At 44.9% G+C, this 20,883-nt stretch overlaps 1 protein-coding gene across 12 annotated transcripts; it reads left to right on the top strand.

Moving 5' to 3' along the window:
• Positions 1 to 238: 238 nt before the first annotated feature.
• On the top strand, positions 239 to 19,615 carry usp48 (ubiquitin specific peptidase 48). 12 transcript variants are annotated; one of them, XM_035388260.1, is made up of 28 exons: positions 239 to 389; positions 1,331 to 1,465; positions 2,065 to 2,185; positions 2,435 to 2,576; positions 3,442 to 3,569; positions 4,288 to 4,412; positions 6,673 to 6,781; positions 7,392 to 7,525; positions 7,744 to 7,826; positions 8,131 to 8,310; positions 8,599 to 8,736; positions 9,238 to 9,387; positions 10,115 to 10,315; positions 10,620 to 10,734; positions 10,956 to 11,098; positions 11,257 to 11,346; positions 12,020 to 12,240; positions 12,867 to 13,097; positions 13,755 to 13,816; positions 14,094 to 14,204; positions 14,627 to 14,760; positions 16,072 to 16,178; positions 16,320 to 16,424; positions 16,848 to 17,054; positions 17,695 to 17,820; positions 17,925 to 17,973; positions 18,513 to 18,539; positions 18,868 to 19,615. In XM_035388260.1, exons 2-28 carry the CDS (start codon positions 1,332 to 1,334, stop codon positions 18,888 to 18,890), a joined length of 3,396 nt encoding a protein of 1,131 aa, XP_035244151.1. In that variant the 5' UTR covers positions 239 to 389; position 1,331; the 3' UTR covers positions 18,891 to 19,615. The 12 variants fall into 12 exon arrangements, with proteins under 12 accessions (XP_035244151.1, XP_035244152.1, XP_035244150.1 ...); XM_035388261.1 differs by having other exon boundaries at positions 239 to 404; positions 2,068 to 2,185; XM_035388259.1 differs by having other exon boundaries at positions 239 to 404.
• Positions 19,616 to 20,883: the final 1,268 nt, after the last annotated feature.

The raw sequence follows: 20,883 nt of genomic DNA, 5'->3' as shown, positions 1-20,883 counted from the left end.
ATAAAAATAATATTTTCCTGGGGAACTTTATTAAAAATCTGAAGAATGAGGCGAGTTGGAGCACGTAGACCTCTTGAGCTGATTAATACGTTTAATGAACATGACAAAATGAGATAGCTATATATACACATCATGGAAAATGCATAAGTATTGTGCATGTATAGCCTCGCCTTAAATAATGGCAACCTGCAATCTCACGTCCACGACGAAGTACGTCACTGGAAGCGTGCGTAGTGCGTAGCATTTCGGTCCCCCAAACAAGTTTGAAAGTGAAGGAGGAAAATATATAGCGATTTGGGAGAAAAAACTGACGTACGGGCGCTAAATAAAAAAACTGATTATTATGGGAACATTTATGTGTGCCAAAACCGCCTAATCAGACGTTTATGGTAAATTCACACAAGGTTCGAGTGATCATGTTTTATTATTTTAATAAATAGGGAAATTGCAAGCTAGCTAGCTCGGTAGCCGGGAGCTAATATCAAATATTTAAAATGGAAAGCCTTCAGTGGCTAGCTACATGTCATGTATATCTAGCTGGCTAGGTTGCTAAAACTATCAGTGCGCAATAGCTAAAATTTTGTCGTTGGTTCGTGTATTTTGATAGTTAACTAAATGTAAGTTAGTTGTCGATAATTTAGCTGCACAATTTCAGTCCACTGTGGTATACTCAGGTAACTAGCCAACGTTAGCTTGCTAGCTAGTAATAGCTGCATATGCGACATAGCGAGCTCGTGCTAGCGCTAGCTAAATACTGCGTTGCACGTATTTTTACCACTTTGCGATCTGCATGATCTGCTTTTCTTTTTTGATTTCGTCTTGTTAAAAATATTGATTTTTTAATTTTTTATTTACTCTACTGCACTGGCAAGCCAACGTACTTTCCTTATTCTGAAGTATTTATCCTGACCCATTTCTATCTAATGATACCTGAGAGATTGTCATAAGGCTGGCTTGCTTTTTGGTCACAGCTAACTAGCTATATCCAGCTAACACTAGCCGCCTGGCTCGATAGCTGGCGCTCCCATTTCACGAAGATGACCACACTAACATTACGTTAGCTAGCTACCTGCGTCAGTCAACTAGCAAGCTATAATGTCATCTTTTAAAAACGTCATTTACCTAACCAGCTAGTTTAGCACAAACATGTGTATTGTTGACGCTGGATATCTAGCTAAAATGTGCCACCAACCAGCCAGCTTGCTAGCAAGCAGATCTTGGAAATGGCTAGCCATGCCGCTAGCTAGCTATACTCGGGTAGTGAGTAGGCCGGTGAATCCGCGGTCTCTACCCTGGAAATCTCAAGGTTAGTGTGGTGTTGTTTCCGTAGAATGGCCCCTCGACTACAGCTTGAGAGAGCCGCCTGGCGCTGGGTCGAGTCTGTGAGACCGGAGGATGTCAATGACGAGCATATAGAGACCGCATATCGCATCAGAGTACCGGCGTGCAAGAGAGGAGCGTGCAGGTAAATACAATAGTATGTTTTGAAACTAATATAGCTTGGTAGATGGCTGTTTACTACTGGCTACATGTACTGCACCGTTGTATAGTCAAAGAACAGAATTTAGACTGACTATATCATTGCATTGTCATCAGCAATTAACTGCATAATGTGTTTCGAATGATTACTACTCATGCATATGAGAAATTATTAAAAGCAAATATTTGTTTGGACTTTCTGCCTTTGTAACTTACGTTAATCATATGTCCAGGTATACATATTGGTTATGTGTTATGATGTGGTGAGGCACCCTTCTTTGATGTCTTACCTTGTTGGAGAAAAAGATCTCCAGGATCTTTCCTGTTGACCATTCACAATTTCAGTAACATTGCAACTTTTGTCGGAATGTAATTACTGGCCGGTTAGATTAGCCCTTTAAGATATAAGATCACAAATATGTTCTTAACTGAAAGCAGTGGAGTTTTAGAACGCTGACTTAGAATTTTGAAACATTCCAAAAGCATTTCAAAGGCTTAAAAAAAGATTATGGAAGTGTAAGTGATTAGCATGAATATATTACTAGCAATTCTGGTAAATGTAACTTTTTGCTTCTCTTCCTTCAGAAGGAATTGTAAAGGAAACCCCAACTGTCTTGTTGGCATTGGCGAGCATGTCTGGTTAGGAGAAATTGATGAAAATGCCTTCCACAACATCGACGACCCAAATTCTGAAAGGCGAGACAAGGTACCTTATTCCATTCATGTAACAGTTATGGCTGATTTGTAATATATGGAAATATATGATCAAAAATTTGTCAGTTCAACGAATGATCCCTCAGTGTGTATTTTTGAGCCAGGTCACTGTTTACTATTTTTATTGTAAGTATGGGGCATCAGCACCCCATACTTCAAAAGAGTGCTGAATCTCATGAGAGGTGTAAATCCAAGGTGTTCAGGGATGTTTCTAACGACACGGGGCACCTCTGTTTCCCAGAACACGTTTGTGGGGCTGACCAACCTGGGCGCTACGTGCTACGTGAACACATTCCTGCAGGTGTGGTTTCACAACCTGGAGCTGCGGCAGACCCTGTACCTCTGTCAGAACTCCCGGGCGGAGGAGCACAACCTGGACTCAGGTCCGCACCACCACTCTCTTCCAAGCACTGTTTCAAGCTGTTTCCCCTCCCCTCCTTTTCTCTATCAGTAACTTCGTTAGAAGAGAAACTGCAACAGAAGAGACCCCGTCTCACACTTTCAGTATTGATGAGTTGCTGACCTTCTGCGGAAGATGAGTCACGTGGTCTCTAACGCACTTGCAACCAATCATTTTAGCCCGTGCCTTAGCTTCAGCAGGGGGTCTTTTTTGTTATTTTTGTTTTCAGAAAAATTCATTTCGATTACATGGAAGTGTTCGGCTGTCTTCAGCTTTCCTGAACAAGGTCAAACTACAAAGAGATCAGAATCGACTCCCATTTTCAGGCAGAAAAGGAAATGTCAATAAATTTTTGTTACGCATTGCTGTTTTTCTCTTTTAAGAATATTGAAGAGAAACCATAATACTTTGCGTTGGAATACTGATTTAAGTAATGTGTTTGGGACCACAGAGTTAAATATTCCATTAATCAAATATTTGAGCTTGTCCTTAGTCATCACTGGTGTTACATTAATGCTCCTGTTGTGTAATACAGCATCCTCAGTCTAATACCGCGTTAACAGCATTGTTGTCAAAATTGTTCCTATTAATTTTGGTGTAAGTCAGGGCTGCCCAACCCTGTTCCTGGAGATCTACCGTCCTGTAGGTTTTCACTCCAACCCTAATGTGGCGCACGCGATTCTACTAATTAGCAGCTTGACGAGATCTCTCGCTGTTGAATGAGGTGTGCTTTATTAGGGTTGCAGTGAAAACCTACAGGAGCGTAGATCTCCGGGAGCAGGGTTGGGAAGCTCTTACTGTGTCACTGATCTCGTTTTCTAATAAATAAAGTTCACGTTTGATTGCAGACTACGAACCCCAGACCATATGCGAACACCTGCAGTACCTGTTTGCTCTGCTGCAGAACAGCAACAGGCGGTACATTGACCCGTCGGGTCTGGTGAAGGCGTTGGGGTTGGACACAGGACAGCAGCAGGTATGACTCCATGGTAATTAGCCATCGCTGGTGTTTCTGAAAGCCGTTCTCACGCCCAGAATGACAGGTCCCACCGCATTGTAACAGAACGTCCGTAGCGCCTTCACATGCGCAGTTTGAACACTTTACAACGCGTTCATTGTCTGCGTTATGCGATGACCGTGTTGGGCCTGTGTAGTAGAACCACTGTTGGGCAGCAGCGTAGTATAATGGGTAAGGAACTGGTCATGTAACCCTCATTGGGCTCTTTTGCAAATATGTAGATTTTTTTCTTGTTTTCTGTACAGTTAACAGAGAATTTTCCATCTTGCGGTCCAAGTGTTTGTACAAGCTTCTGTTCTTCTGCTCAATAGTCATTTCCAAAAATGGAAATGTATTCAGACTTTTTTCCTCAATGGAGGACAGAACCCATTTTCTTTTCCTTTGATGATGTTATCAGTTTTCAGGGTATTATCCAATTGGGTGAAGGGAATTTGAAAGTACAGTTCTGCCTTTTGTCGTCATAGTGATGACAGTCCCATTTGAGCTTTCATTGTGTAGTAGAAAGAACAAAATACTGTCAGATAATCAGGTATGTCAGATTTACAGGGTTAGAACAATCTGGATTGTACTATATTTCATATGACTTCTAGGCAAACTTCAGAGTGCAGAGTTTTCTGTTGAAAAAAACATCTGCAAAATGATTGGCCCTATTCTCTCCCTCGTTTGGTTGCTGCAGGATGCTCAGGAATTCTCCAAGCTCTTCCTGTCCCTGCTGGAGGACACGCTTTCCAAACAGAAGAACCCAAACCTGCACAACGTCATACAGCAGCAGTTCTGTGGGCAGTTTGCCTACGTCACAGTGTGAGTCTTCTCCATCTCCTCCAGGGTTCAGCCTGACTGACTGCTCTTTTTAATCAACTGAAAAACAAAAAACCAAGAGCATGGGCCAACAATTCATGTTTGAAGGGTACGCCGATAAGATATGGGGATCTGATTTTGATAAATAAATCTTTTGAATGTTAATTTTCTGAATTTACAGTTAAATGCAAAATTATTTGGGACAGTGACACATTCTATGTTGTTTGGGCTGTGTACTCCAGCACGTTGGATTTGAAATGAAGCAGTGAATATGAGGTTAAAGTGCAGACTGTCAACTTTAAATTGAGGGTGTCTACATCCATACTGGGTGGATGTAAATAGGAATTTATTGCAGCCCTTTATAGGCATAGTGCCCTGATTTTTTGGGAGCAAAAGAAATTGGACAAATGATCTGGAATCAAGGCAGCAAGGAGCATATATGAGGAACACTTTTAGAAAAGTTTGGGAATTGGACATTCTAAATTCGGGTGGGATTGGAGATGCCAAATAAAAAAAAATAAAAACCCCACATTTCTGGCAGACTAAAAATAAAGTGAAGGTATGCAGCATACAAACATCTCTGCTGTAATGTGTTCCTTTTGAATAATTCAGAGTACTGTTGCCTTTAGTTAAATTTATGAGATATTTAAATAGCTGCCGCTTTCCTCATGAGAAAGGGGATTTCAGGTGTGATCATGAGACTACAAGGTCAGTGTTATAGTTTGTCAGGGGACTGATTTAAAAGATGCCCCAATAAAGGGTCAGTGATATTGTGGTTTTGTCCAGAAGGAATGATAAATCTGTACGTTGCCCACGGCAACGTCCTTGCCTTCAGTTTATTGGTAGGTTTTATAAAGTCAAATGTCTGAATTGTATGTGCTTTGATATCAGTGCTGAGGGGATTCAAAACCTCAACTCTATTGTATCACCAGTTATTTATCTTGGAAGGAAAGGTAGAAAGTGTGTATAGGGACTTTATGGGATAAGCTCAGCAGGGCTTGATGAAGTTTTATTTTTTGTATTTATTTCATGATTTACTTTTATTACGGTAAAGTTAGCAGGTTGTTTTGTATATCAGGGCTGCATGTTTGGCTTTTAAATTTAAAGATCGGGCTCTCTTGTTGATTTATATGAAACCCTTTCTTCTGAACTTGAAAAGATGTTCATATATCACTCCAGCACACAACAGTAACATCATTGCTCACAGTGCCGTTTGGTTTAATGTAGGAATGTGCTCAAGTTAGCTTATTGGTTAGTAATAATTCCAACACCCAGAGCATAGTATGTCTAATATCCGTGTTGACAAGGTAGTACTCCTAGGATTTATACAAATGACTCCTTGTGATATAGTTATGAATTGTGCTCCTGTTCAGTAGCACAGAAGCAGTGGCATTCGTGGTCTTTGTTCTTAGCGATTTGACCAGGTTTGTCTGTACGTGGAAGGGTATGTGTTTCCTGCCAGTAGGGCAGTTTCTTGTGTCAGTGTAATGTTCCTACCTGTCTTATTGTTCCTGTCCATTGGATGCTAGACCGTGGGGCCCATCCGTACACTAGAACAGAGCCATAATTGGATTAGCCACCCAGCAGCTCTACAGTGGTCCCAGTCATTTTGTTATCATGAAAGAGAATGTGCAACGTGCAATGTACTGTAATGGTGAGGAAACTGGGGCTTGTAACTTAAAGGTTGAATGTTTGATACCCAGGTAGGGCACTGTTACCGTTCCCTTGATCAGTGTGCTTAACCTGAATTAGTTATTATCCCGCTGTAAAAATTTATAGCTACTGTACGTAAATCGCTCTAGATAAAAGCATCACTGTGCAATGCATTGTGGGATTGCTGGCTCTCTAGTTCCAAAGTCTGCCCTCATGAACGGATGTTGATTTTTCTTCCAGGAGTGGTATTTAAATGGTCATTGATTTCCTTGGAAAAAAGGCAGTCAGTTCAGCTTGAATGCATTAATCCAAATCAACAACCATTAAGACCACATGGTTTTATATGAGAATAGTCGATGCCCTTTGTAAACGGAAACTTTGGAGCCATAGCTATAAACAACACAGTATAAGAAATCCTGCGTCTAAGCGAAGTTTAGTATCTGTGTCAAAGCAGAATGAGCCATCTGACCTCACACACACTGTTGTGAATGAGCTCCTCCCTGGTGTGATTTGGCCCCTCCCACACACTATGGTGAATAAGCTCCTCCCTGGTGTGATTTGGCCCCTCCCACACGCTATGGTGAATAAGCTCCTCCCTGACGTGCTGCAGGTGTAACCAGTGTGGCCGGGCCTCCTCGCTTCCATCCCGCTTCTACGAGATGGAGCTCAACATCCAGGGACACAAGCAGCTCACCGACTGCGTCACCGAGTTCCTCAAGGTGCCTTCTCCCACGCTTTCTCTCATTCCTACATCATTCCTGTTATTCCTCCATTATTCCTACATCATTCCTGTTATTCCTCCATTATTCCTACGTCATGAATCAGTTAATCGTCCATCATTCCTACATCATTCCTGTTATTCCTCTATTATTCCTACATCATCCCTGTTATTCCTCCATTATTCCTACATCATCCCTGTTATTCCTCCATTATTCCTACATCATTCCTGTTATTCCTCCATTATTCCTACATCATCCCTGTTATTCCTCCATTATTCCTACGTCATGAATCAGTTATTCATCCATCATTCCTACATCATTCCTGTTATTCCTCCATTATTCCTACATCATCCCTGTTATTCCTCCATTATTCCTACGTCATGAATCAGTTATTCGTCCATCATTCCTACATCATTCCTACATCAATCCACTGTTATTCCTGCGTCGTTCCTGTCATTCATACATCATTTTTCTGTCGTTCCTAAATCATTCCTCTGTCATTCCTACACCATTCCTTTGTGAATATAAACCCTGTTCATGGAGAGAGAGAGAGTGGTCTGTGCTCACTGGTGGGGGGGTGTACGTGTTTGGGGGGGGTTGCCATTTTCAGGAGGAGAAACTGGAGGGGGACAACCGCTACTTCTGCGAGAGCTGCCAGAGCAAGCAGAACGCCACGCGCAGAATCACGCTCCAGAGCCTGCCTCGAACCCTCAACCTGCAGCTCATGCGCTTCGTCTTCGACCGGTGAGAGACCGCCCGGGCGCCGCAGGAGCTACGGCTGCTGTTTATCAGAGCGACCTGCGGGGCCAGAATCACGACTCACACGCCCGCTGCTGGAGTCCATTTACATCTGTGGCTGTTGCTTTAGACTTGAGTCCACTGCAGTGTCTCATGTGGCCTGAAATGAATGCTAATGTGGTCTTTTGGCTGTCTCTCTGTCCCTCTGTTTTCCTTCCATTTAGGCAAACTGGCCACAAGAAGAAGTTGAATACATTCATCAGCTTCCCCGAGGTCCTGGACATGGGCCCCTATTTGGAACAGAAAGGTAACTTGCAGCGCAACATTCGTGCAGAGCTGAGTGCAGAGTAGGTCTTCTGGAATGTTTTATTCAAAATTCTAAGTCAGTTTCTAGAACTCCATTGCTTTCAGTTACCAGCAGTGATTGTGACATCAGCATCAGAATGTTCAGCTGAGAACATTCTAATCACACATATGTGTCCTTACGCGTTAAGATCGTGTTGCGGTTGGTGGGCGCGGGGTTCTGCGCGCTGTGTAAGCCGCTGTGTTGGCGCTCTCTCTGTCGGACGGTGTTGGGTGACGGCTGGCTCGTGCCCTTTGTCTCTCGCCAGAGGAGAAGTGCGTGTACGAGCTGAACGCCGTGTTGATCCACCGGGGAGTCAGCGCCTACTCGGGCCACTACATCGCCCACGTGCGGGACGCCCGCACCAGCGACTGGTACAAGTTCAACGACGAGGAGATCGAGAAAATGGAGGGCAAGAAGCTGCAGCTTGGCATAGAGGAAGACATCGGTGAGCATTCTCCCAGCCTGTGCCATCCTCTACCAGCCTATACCGGGTTACTGTATACCTTTTTCATGGTACCTCCTCAATTATGGTGCCTAGATGCAGTATAATGATCAGCCCTCCAGTGATCCATCTTATACACGCACACACACACATACGCATACACACACACACGCACGCACGCACACAGAGACTGTGTTTCTCAAAATAACTCTAGCCTTTAGGATGTTCAGATGTGATTGCGTGTCATGCTGCACGGTAGTTAGATCCTCCGCCGTGTTTCTCTGCCTCTAGCCGAGACTGTCAAGTCGCAGACCCGTAAGCCCAAGTGCAGCAAGGGCTACCACTGCTCGCGGAACGCCTACATGCTGGTGTACAAGCGGCAGATGGAGGACCTCGGCAACGAGACGGAGGTGAACATCGAGGTGCCAGGTGAGCGCTGTCTGCAGGCCTGCTAGTGTGGTTTGTTTAGTTGGGACACACAAAGCATCGGACCCTTCCGTGCTCTCGTCGTGTCCAAACAAACACAGCTAGTTGGGCTTGTTTAACAGGTTTTTTTTTTCTTAAGTGCATTTTTAGGGCGAGTGCAAGTAAATCTGTAGTTCCAGGTAGACATGTTTTTCGTACGACTGTTTTAATGGCCAAAAATCAAGAGAATGACTCATTGATAATGGAAAAAAAAAACGTGCATGAGAGTGATGGAATGCATAATCACAATGTAAGTCTTAGATATGACTCAAATATAGCTTGATATTTCCTCACTGAAGTGCAGTGAAGTGAACCCCCATTACCATACGACCCCAGTGGTCCTCTGTTTGACCCTGTGTGTGTGTGTGTGTGTGTGTGTGTGTGTGTGTGTGTGTGTGTGCGTGCGTGCGCGTGCGTTTGTGCGTGCGTGTGCGTGTGTGTGTGTGTGTGTGTCGGACCCCCCAGCCTTCCTGCAGAGGCTGGTGGAGGGGGACAACAGGAAGTTTGAGGAGTGGTGTGTGGAAATGGCCGAAATGCGGAAACAGAGCGTAGACAAGGGCAAAGCCAAGCACGAAGAGGTGAAGGAGCTCTACGAATTGTTACCCGCGGAAGACGGTCTGTAAAAACATTCCCGTTCAGTATCACAATCCTGACCCCCCCCCCCCCCCCCCCCCCAAAAAAATGAGAGGAAATGACGTTCCCCTTTTCTTCAGTGACACAGTTACAGCGTTTCTATCCTCAGTGCTGATAGCCCTTATACTGTATGCTTGCTTTTACACTGACCTGTGCTTTGATACAGCTAGTCTATGGGGGGATGTGGAGCGCTTTGTGATTGTGCCATTGGAAATAAGGGAACGTATGCAAATGTAGATTTTTTTTATCATACTCCCCAGCTCATTTTAAGCTGATTAAATGATGTATGTGTCTGTCTACACACTGTGTGTTTATTGGTGTACATTGTATTTGCATTGATATCGAAGAGTGCATCTGTAGCACATAGATGTATGGAGAGACTGTTCTATATGGCAAAAGATACTCATGTAGTAGTGTACACAAGTTGGCACTCTTGTGTTTTACGGTTGCATGTGTTGGGTTGTTCGGCAACATTAACCCTTGGAATGTTTTTTCAAAAATTCTAAGTCAGTGTTCTAGAACTCCACTGCTTTCATTCACCAGACGTGATTGCTGCATCGGCATTGGAATGTTCACTTAAGAGCATTCCGGTATTTGCCACCTCAAAGTGTGAAGGGTTAATGTTTCTCAGGGACCAGCTGTTGTTGGTTGGCGTCACCTTGGTGGACGCTTGACTCAGTCGGGCCCCTTGTCTCTTCGTCTCTTGCAGGGCAGCCCTTTGAGTTCGTTCCCCTGGAGTGGCTGAAGAAGTGGCTGGACGACTCCACCGTCACCAAGTCCATCGACAACGCTAAGTTCCTGTGCTCCCACGGGAAACTGCACCCGGACAAGATCGCGGACGTCAAGCGCATCTCCGTGAGGGCCGCCGAGCTCTTCTTCGACCGATACGGAGGGAGTCCCAGGCTAGACCGTGAGAGTTTGATTTTACCGAATACAGTGCTCATTAATGCCCATCATTTTGGATGTTGGATGTCAGGTGTCCACATACTTTTGGCCATGTAATACAATTTAGTAATGTTTCAGTGTGAAGTGTCATCTCACATCAGACCAGTGTGTTACTATACTCTGTGTGTTTCCTTAATCGTGCTGTGGGCCGGTTGGTGTGTTGTCCGTGTGTGGTGTGTATGACGGGGGGTTGGGACATGGCTTCTGTGTCCCCCCCCCCCCCCCCCCAACCCTAACTCTATCACCCCCCCCCCCCCCCTCCTTTCCAGGTTCCTCCCTCTGCCAGGACTGTGTGGTGCAGCGATGCCGGGTTCTGCGGCTAAAGAACCAGCTAAACGAAGACTACAAAGAAGTTTCCAACTTCGTCAAAATGCCACTAAAAAGGTGATCCCAGCATGCTGAATGAAGTCCACTTTCAGTTTGTGTTGTAATGTGCTGGAAGCTTCACACAAAATCAGCGAGTGAGGTTTGCAGTTGACCGCGAGGGGCTTTGTGTGTGTTGTAGTAATGAGGGCTTGTGTGTGTTGTAGTAAAGAGGGCTTTTGTGTGTTGTAGTAACGAGGGCTTTTGTGTGTTGTAGTAAAGAGGGCTTTTGTGTGTTGTAGTAATGAGGGCTATTGGATTGGGAAAGCCTCTTTGAGGAGCTGGAGACAGCTAGCCCTGGAACAGCTGGAGGAAGAGGAGGAAGAGACCAAACACACTAACGGGAAAGCCAACGGCGATGAGCTGGACATTTCAGCCGCGAAAGGTACACTGGGCCTTCCTTCCATCATCGGTTAAAACGCTAGAACGAAGTCCGGGTTTCAGTTCTAATTACGGTTGCCCTTGTGGACGTAATTTATATCGATGCGGTTCTGTTGATCGCATGTTAAACGAACGAATGTTTCTCTTGCTCGTTCTCTTCAGGTGAACCAGATTCGGACGCCCCTGAGGTGAAAGAGGAGGGAGACGAGGAGGAGATGAAGACTTTCAATGAGGACATTCTCTGCCCTCATGGTGCGTAGTGCTTTCAAGGGTAATTACGCCCTAGATCCCTTTTTGTTTTTTAGCTGTAAACAAACATTTTAATCCGTGCCATTATTTCAGCGTTTCTGAAAGTATCATTTTATCAGAAAAAAACTTGTAGAAAACGTTTTGGTGCTGCACTCTTAACTTTTGAAAAATGCTTTCTGCATTCCACTCTGGCCCGGCCCCAATTGTGATATCTGAGTGCCTCTTTGGAGATACTACTATGTCATGTAGATGTCAATCAAGATCTCCGGGCAGAAGATTTACTTTTTAATGTGATGGAACACTGCACGCACCCGATTGGCTAGATTGATTTCAGCCCAACGGTTTTCAAACCGGAGAAACATGGTGGCCTGTTCATAAACCTTGTTATATTCCACCTGAACAGTCTACTAAAATATGTTTGTGAAACAATGAAATTACTCTTTAATTGTCTGGGCCGGAGTAAGGAAGCCAGTTTATCACAGGGTCCTTACCCAGCAGCCCCTACTCTTTCATGCATTTGCCCTGACAGGATGTACCATTTCTGAAGCCCTTGTGCATGACTGAACCCTCAACCCAGTGGGGGACAGAGCAGATGCAACCGAAGTCTGTCTGTTTGTGTGTGTTTGTGCGTGTTTGTGCGTGCCTGCGTGTGTGCGGTTGCGTGTACATCCTCCAGGGGGCCTGAGCATCCTGGAGAGCGAGAGGAAGCTGATCTCGGTGGAGGTGTGGAGCAGGCTGGCAGTGTACTTCCCCAAGGCCCCAGAGTTTAGCCACCACCAGGAGCCCTGCCAGCAGTGCCTGGTGAGAGAGCAGCGCCACCCCCACAGCCAAGCAAGCAGCAGTACCCACAGAACAGTCAGGCCTCACGTAGTCTCCCTCTGTCAACGGCCAGCCCTGGTATTTTCTCCTCGTGGATGTAAAAATGAATGAGAAATATGGAAATAGTGATGTTTTGAAATAAATAATGATAATGGTGGAAGGTGATGTTGTGACATGAATGAGGATTATGGTGGAAGGTAATGTTGTGAAATGAATAAGGATAATGGTGGAAGGTGATGTTGTGACATGAATGAGGATAATGGTGGAAGGTGATGTTGTGAAATTAATGAGGATAATGGTGGAAGGCGATATGAAATTAATAAGGATAATGGTGGAAGGTGATGTTGTGAAATGAATAAGGATAATGGTGGAAGGTGATGTTGTGACATGAATGAGGATAATGGTGGAAGGTGGTGTGAAATGAATAAGGATAATAGTAGAAGGTGGTATGGAATTAATGAGGATAATGGTAGAAAGTGGTATGAAATTAATGAGGATAATGGTGGAAGGTGATATGAAATTAATAATGATAATGGTGGAAGGCGATATGAAATTAATAAGGATAATGGTGGAAGGTGATGTTGTGAAATGAATAAGGATAATGGTGGAAGGTGATGTGAAATGAATGAGGATAAAGGTGGAAGGTGATTTGAAATGAATGAGGATAATGGTGGAAGGTGATCTTGTGAAATGTCTCTCCTCAGAGGCTGGACAGGGAAGGGAAGGAGACCGAGGCTCTGAACAAGATGATGGCCAATGAGCAGAAGACGTCTCTGCTGAACCTTTTCCAGGAGAAAAACAGACCCACACTACAGAAATGGCCTCAGGTGCTACAGCACAGTCTGGAACCACAGTCATCACAGAACCAATATGACAGCACAGCCTGGAACCACAGTCATCACAGAACCAATATCACAGCACAGCCTGGAACCACAGTAATTACAGAACCAATATCACAGCACAGTCTGGAACCACAGTCATCACAGAACCAATATCACAGCACAGTCTGGAACCACAGTAATTATAGAACCAATATCACAGCACTGTCTGGAACCACAGTAATTACAGAACCAATATCACAGCACAGTCTGGAACCACAGTAATTACAGAACCAATATCACTGCACAGTCTGGAACCACAGTAATTACAGAACCAATATCACAGCACAGTCTGGAACCACAGTCATCACAGAACCAATATCACAACACAGTCTGGAACCACAGTAATCACAGAACCAATATCACAGCACAGTCTGGAACCACAGTAATTACAGAACCAATATCACAGCACTGTCTTTATCCAGATAAATCCGAGAAATAACGTTATATCACAGCCTTTGTCCCTGTTTCTGTACCTTACCTGACTGGTGTATTATTACGGTCATCAAAGTAACAGTATTACAGCTGTGTGTATCTGCGCTTGTGATAAAGGTAACCACAGTAGTGTTTTCAGCCCAGTCCTCCTTCAGCCTGTGGAGCAGGCCAGTGTATCAATGTGGGGGTAATAGTCAGTGCAGCCCACAGTTCACTGTGATTGCCTGATAGATGTGCTCTCCCGTTCACTTCCCTGTTTGTTGTACTTTCTTATTGCAGGAGACAGATGTTCTTTATATTGTTTCCCTGTTTTTTGTGGAAGAATGGAAAAAGTTTATCAGGTGACCTGTTTTGCCTCATCCTTGTTGTTCACATAGTTGATGTGTTGTTTTGATGTGCAGACATGTATTAGCAAGTGCATTCATTTTGCCGCTTGAAGAAAATGAGTTTAACCGATCAGGCGCGAGCGCTTTGTAGCTTCGTGTGTGTGGGCTCCTGAGACCCGTACCGGCTCTCGGGCCGCGGGCTTCTGAGCAAACGCGACCGCTGACGTTCAGAAAGATGAGTCATGTCTGCTGTCGTTGAACCCGTCAATCTGATGTGAGCCTGGCGTTTCAGGCGACCGGCGAAGAGCACCCCCGTGTCCAACGTGGGGAACAGCGTCCTGCTGTGCCCGCACGGGGGCTTCATGTTCACCTACGACTCCATGGTCAAAGGGGACGCCCAACAGTGAGTACGCGCGCCTCTCCTCCCTGCTGCGGACCCTGCGTCTCTACGAGGGGCACAGTCCTAGAGTGTAGCATTGCTGACCCTCTGAAGAGCAGCTTCTTGGAGTGTTTTCTCAAGTCAGTGATCCGAGTCACCCAGCAAGCTAGCGTTCTGTCACTTATTCTGATGTTTCAGTGTAGCCGTCACTGTCAGCATTATTACCTCTGCTCTGCTTTTTAATGGTGCCCAGGTGAAACCAACCTTTTCACCAACAGTTAATCACCTTTTCTTCAGTCGTTAGTGCAAGAGCTGGGCAGAGGACTTGGTCATTCACTTTGCTGCCTGAGCGCGCATATTCTGTTGTACTGGGCTACTTCCCAGATTCACCAGCAGGGGGTGCTGTCGACACTCACTCTCACGCAGTCTGTTTTTCCATTGCACAGTATAGCCCTGCTCTGGCCAAGTGAATGGGATGTTATAAGCAGACTGTTCCTGGTGGATCAGCCCATTTCCATCTGCAGAATTAGTGAGCAAACACCAGATGGCGCTGTGAATGTAGAATACAGAACTCAGCCAGGTGAGTAACAGGGATATTTCAGCTTTGGGGAATTACTCTGGCAAGGGATTGCTTTTCCAACAAAAGGGAAGAAATGTAAAATACTTTTTGTTTGAGTGCTATTGGTGGTTTAGGTTGAAAAGTTTAAGGATAATTTCAAGGTTTGTAGTTTGCGATGGCTACATGGCTTTTAGGAAATTGGGAGTCTTTACTGTAATCTAAAATAACCAAAACCTTTACCACCCTGAATTTCACTTGGCAGTCTTGACATTCTATGAGTAAACACTGTCCCAGAGAATCATGCTGAAAAGCTCAGGAGTGTGTGTGAAAATCTAGTGTAGATGAGTAAGAGCTGTGTAGTGTGAGTGCAGTGTTTATCCAGTGATGAGTGCAGTATATATCCAGTGGTGGGTGTAGTGTTTATCCAGTGATGGACGCAGTGTTTATCCAGTGACGGGTGCAGTGTTTATCCAGTGATGAGTGCAGTATATATCCAGTGGTGGGTGCAGTGTTTATCCAGTGATGGACGCAGTGTTTATCCAGTGACGGGTGTAGTGTTTATCCAGTGACGAGTGCAGTGTTTATCCAGTGACGAGTGCAGTGTTTAGCCAGTGACGAGTGCAGTGTTTATCCAGTGATGAGTGCAGTATTTATCCAGTGATGAGTGCAGTATTTATCCAGTGACGAGTGCAGTATTTATCCAGTGACGAGTGCAGTATTTATCCAGTGATGAGTGCAGTGTTTATCCAGTGATGAGTGCAGTGTTTATCCAGTGACGAGTGCAGTATATATCCAGTGACGAGTGCAGTATATATCCAGTGATGAGTGCAGTGTTTATCCAGTGATGAGTGCAGTGTTTATCCAGTGATGAGTGCAGTATTTATCCAGTGACGAGTGCAGTATTTATCCAGTGATGAGTGCAGTGTTTATCCAGTGATGAGTGCAGTATTTATCCAGTGACGAGTGCAGTATTTATCCAGTGACGAGTGCAGTGTTTACCCAGTGACGAGTGCAGTATATATCCAGTAACGAGTGCAGTGTATATCCAGTGATGGGTGCAGTGTTTATCCAGTAACGAGTGCAGTGTTTAGCCAGTGACGAGTGCAGTATATATCCAGTGATGGGTGCAGTGTTTATCCAGTGACGAGTGCAGTTTTTATCCAGTGATGAGTGCAGTGTTTATCCAGTGATGAGTGCAGTTTTTATCCAGTGATGAGTGCAGTGTTTATCCAGTGACGAGTGCAGTGTTTATCCAGTGACGAGTGCAGTGTTTATCCAGTGATGAGTGCAGTGTTTATCCAGTGATGGATGTGTGCGTCTGCGTTTTTTCAGAGCTGTGCCAGGACTGCAGAGAGGGGCTGATATTCCAGCAGCAGCGGGACATGCGGGAGTACGCCCAGGCCACCGTCTACATACGCAAGGTCGTCGACAACAAGAAGGTGAGACCAGCAGCACACCTCCTTACCTCCGAGCCAGCCAATGAGCCGTCCCTCTCCCTCTGTCTCACTCTCTGTGTCTCTGTCTGTATCTGTCCCTCGCTCCCCACCTCCTCCTCCTCCTCCTCCACCTCATCTCCCCAGATTATTAAGGAGGCCGCGCCCGAGTTCAATGTGAGCGGCTCGGAGGCCGAGGACGAGAGGGAGGAGAATAAAGGAGACGGAGAGAACGACCCGGATTTCAATCAGGTGATCTCCCACATCCACACACCAAGAGCTCTGTTCAGTTCACCACATCCACACACAGGAAGAGCTCTGCTTAGTTAACCACATCCACACACTCAGAGCTCTGCTTAGTTTACCACATCCACACACTAAGAGCTCTGCTCAGTTTACCACATCCACACACTAAGAACTCTGCTCAGTTTACCACATCCACACACTAAGAACTCTGCTCAGTTTACCACATCCAAACACAGGAAGTGCTCTGCTCAGTTTACCACATCCACACACTCAGGCAGAGCCCTGTTCAGTTTACCACATCCACACACTGTTAATTCCTATAAGTCCTGATGAATGCAGTGTTAGAACTGTGACAGGATGAGTAGCAGTCCACAGTCTTACCTCACTGTACCGGTGCATGACGAAGGTACGCGCTGTTCCTCTGTCCAGTCAGAAGATGGCGCCAAGCGCCAGAAACTGTGCGAGTCCAGCGGCTGTCCCAGCGCCAGCCCCAGCACCAACGCCAGTGCGGCCGCCGCTGCCGCCATCGCCGCCCACAAAGCGGGCATCCGGAGGAGCACGCGGCACCGCAAGCTGCGCGGGGAGAAGGCGCTCATCGTCTCGGCCAATCAGACGCTCAAAGAGCTGAAGATCCAGGTGTGCTCCTCCCCTCGAGACTGCTCTCTCTCTCTCTCTCTCTCTCTCTCTGTCTCTTAATACAGATGCGCATTTGGTCACTCAGTGCAGTGTTTATCCAGTGACGAGTGCAGTGTTTATCCAGTGATGAGTGCCGCTTTTAGCCAGCAGTGAGTGCAGTGTTTATCCAGTGACTAGTGCAGTGTTTATCAAGTGACTAGTGCAGTGTTTATCCAGTGATGAGTGCAGTGTTTAGCCAGCAGTGAGTGCAGTTTTTATCCAGTGATGTGTGCAGTGTTTATCCAGTGATGAGTGCAGTGTTTATCCAGTGATGAGTGCAGTTTTTATCCAGTGATGAGTGCAGTGTTTATCCAGTGATGAGTGCAGTGTTTATCCAGTGATGAGTGCAGTGCTTATCCAGTGATGAGTGCAGTGTTTATCCAGTGATGAGTGCAGTGTTTATCCAGTGATGAGTGCAGTGTTTATCCAGTGATGAGTGCAGTGCTTATCCAGTGATGAGTGCAGTGTTTATCCAGTGATGAGTGCAGTGTTTATCCAGTGATGAGTGCAGTGCTTATCCAGTGATGAGTGCAGTGTTTATCCAGCATTCGGTCGCTCGGCGCAGAAACGCGTGTGAACCCCGCTGGCGCTCTGTTCACAGATCATGCACGCCTTTTCCGTGGCCCCGTTCGACCAGAACCTGTCGATAGACGGCCGCTGTTTGACGGACGACTCCGCCACCCTGGGCAGTCTGGGAGTCATTCCAGAGAGCGTCATATGTTTAAAGGTACGGGAGCGTCCGCCACCCAGCGCACCCTCTTCTCCCTTTCTCCTTTAGCAGCGCAGTCAAGAGCTCAGATTGTCTGAAACGCTGTGATCTGTATTCGATAGGCTGACGAACCCATAGCAGATTATGCAGCGATGGATGATGTATACCAGGGTAAGTTTCCGCTCTACATTTATATATATATATATATATATATATACGTAGGTTGTATTTCTGTTAGAAGTTCCCATTAATACACAAGACTTCTTGTGTGATGTGTGTTACACAAACTGACAGACTAAGCACCGTGCCAACGAGTTAGCCATGCCCCCTCATTAATATTCATAGACAAGGGCGATTCAGGACAGCAATCCTAGGACAAAACCTTTTAGGGTGAAAGATCTGCATTCACAAACCACTACAGCACTGAAGAAGAAAAGGAAGTATAATTTAGCTAAGTACAGTAAGTCAGTGGTGATAAATGCTTGACGGTAAAGGCACCTGTTTTTATATGGGTAGAAAGAATTTACATCATGAAAACGGTAGTGTTTTAACAACAGGGAATGGAACGTTCAGCGTTCGAGCACTGGGGTGAGATGTCATTCAGGACATACCCACATACTATGCTGTCGGCCAGTAAGATGCTGTTTGCAGTGGGGAATGTGCAAGACTCGTGATTTTAACTGTATATTTGTCGATCTGTTATGTTGCAGTCTGTATGCCCGAAGAAGGATTTAAAGGTAAGAGTTTTTTTTCTGTCATTTTCTTGACACAGTGTTGATAAAATGTAATGCCAAAGGTTATTAAGCCCAGAAATGCTTGAGTTTGAATGAACATTATTTCAGAGGTATTCATTCCACACAGAAATGAGCTGTAGTGTCTTCACTTACCGACTGACTGCCAGACATGTCATTAGGGATTAAAAAGCAACAGTGACACGTGCTCAACTGTAATCTGAGTGAATTTAAAGCAAATTTCCCTCAGGTCTCAAACATCTGCTTGTCTACACATGTGGTGTTATTCAGTTTGTAGTTTGTTTTTAAATATGATGTTTTTATTATTTCACAGGCACTGGGCTTCTTGGGCACTGAAGAAAATATTTCCCTGTGACAGAAGTTGGCAATATCAGACCAAAAAGCTTGACATAGCTGAAGATGGCAGCTGGTGTAAAGTGCTTTGGTTTATTTACATCGTGACTGTATTTTGCAATTCCTCTTTAAATGTTTTGTTCTCCTACATTTGCTTGCTTTTAATATTTAAAGACGTTTATGCATTCTATAAAACGTACCGGACTGCAGATCACTATTACTGCTGTAGAAACAGGAACGGGCGGGAGGCGGCCCTTGCGCGTTTCCAGTTGAAGGCGTAAGGGCGGAGTCGTCAGCCGCAGGTTGCCGTGACGCCCGTGAGAGCTGGCTCGTTCGTTTAAAAATGCTCATTTGGATTGTCACAGAGAGGATTTTCAGTTTGATCTTATGAGGAATACCTTGGTTCTACTGAAGCTCGTCACATTACTAATATATTGTTAAGATGTTTAAGAATGCATGAGCAATTTTTAAATATTGAAAATATATAACTGTTCTCGGGTATAAGATTAAGTACCTCAGCAACAAAATAATGTCCCCCCTCTCCCCCCCATGATATTTAGGAACATCACACGCCAAGGGAAAAAGGACAGATTCTGTTTTTTTTCTTTCGGTTCTTGCGACATAGCATAGATATGCGCTGCGGTCTGTCATAGGGTTCAGCCGTTTATGTGAAGGCTTCCTTTCTGTACGTTTTTTCATACTGGCAATAAAGTTTTTGTTTTCTTCTATTTTCGTGTGGCTGACCTCTTTATTCTTCTGTTCCTGGAAAGGTGGTGGGTATGAGTCCTGACCGTTGCATTAGCGACTCCTACTGGTTGGTCGGGGCGCCTGTTCCGCAGGGAGGGGATCTGGAGGAGATAGCGTGAACCTCCACACGCGTTACGCTCTCCCAGTGAAACTCCTCGCTGTCAGGTATCGGAGGAGGCATGTGGTAGTCTACACCCTCCCCAGACCAACAGAGGATAGCGCAACGACCAGGACTGTGATTCACACGGGGAATTGGTATAACGACTAAATTGGGGAGAAAATGAGAGAAAAATGGCAAAAAATAATAATTCTTCCTCCTTGAACTGCACATATTTGTACATGAATAGTACCATCGTGTGATTAGTATTCATTCTGTCGAATGCTGAGACCTAGAGTGGAGTCAGGGGATTTGGCAGTCATTTTGTTTACATTGAAGATGTTCTTCATCGTTGTGCACAATTAGGTCCATTATTCCGGAACTTTCCTTTTCTGTTTTGACAGCGGTGTCAGCCTGCTTGTGGCACTTAGCTGTAACTACAGTCATAATACAACAAAAGTAATACGTGCAAGTACATTTGATAACCATTTCAACTTAATTTCACAGTGCAGGTTTCTGATCATGGATTGGACAATATATGTGTGTGTGTGTGTGTGTGTGTGTGCACATGAAGGTAATAAACAACCAAAAAAGTTATTTGACCATAGGAATTTTCAGAAATCTCATTCGCCATAAAATGTCAAAGAGAAGCATTAACCTTGTAATTTGGGGAAAAGGTTGTTTTTATTCACTTTTGGTGCCACCTAAGTGTGTGTATGTATAAATGTAGGTCAGGGCTATGCTGTCCGAGTATCCTTAACTTGTACTGCAGAAGGGTCATCAACGGAGTTGGGTTTGCGCTATAGACACACTAAAATGGAGCACTGTATAAATCAATCAAAGGACTCTCCCAACCATCTTCTTTTTAACAACTGTAATGTGCACAGTTTGATCATTTAGGAATTCATTGACTACATTTCTATTTAAAAGTCTATTATTAATGGGCTATTAGCTTGATAATTCTGTGCAGGATACAGCTAAAGAATAGGACATCTCTTGTATTGCAGGTATTGAGATGTGTTTGTCAAGTCCTTACACAATATGAGTTCATCTAAGGACGTGGACGTAGCCACATCTTTGTACCCCGGAGTGCCTGACTGTGCTAGTGTTGAATTATTATTCAAAAACATTTCATGGCTCAATGGATAGTGT

The sequence above is a fragment of the Anguilla anguilla genome, chromosome 13 (assembly GCF_013347855.1).
Source record: "Anguilla anguilla isolate fAngAng1 chromosome 13, fAngAng1.pri, whole genome shotgun sequence".
Taxonomy (NCBI): Eukaryota; Metazoa; Chordata; class Actinopteri; order Anguilliformes; family Anguillidae; genus Anguilla; species Anguilla anguilla.
The sequence above is the reverse complement of the archived record's forward strand: the minus strand, read 5'-3'. Positions and strand labels throughout refer to the sequence as shown.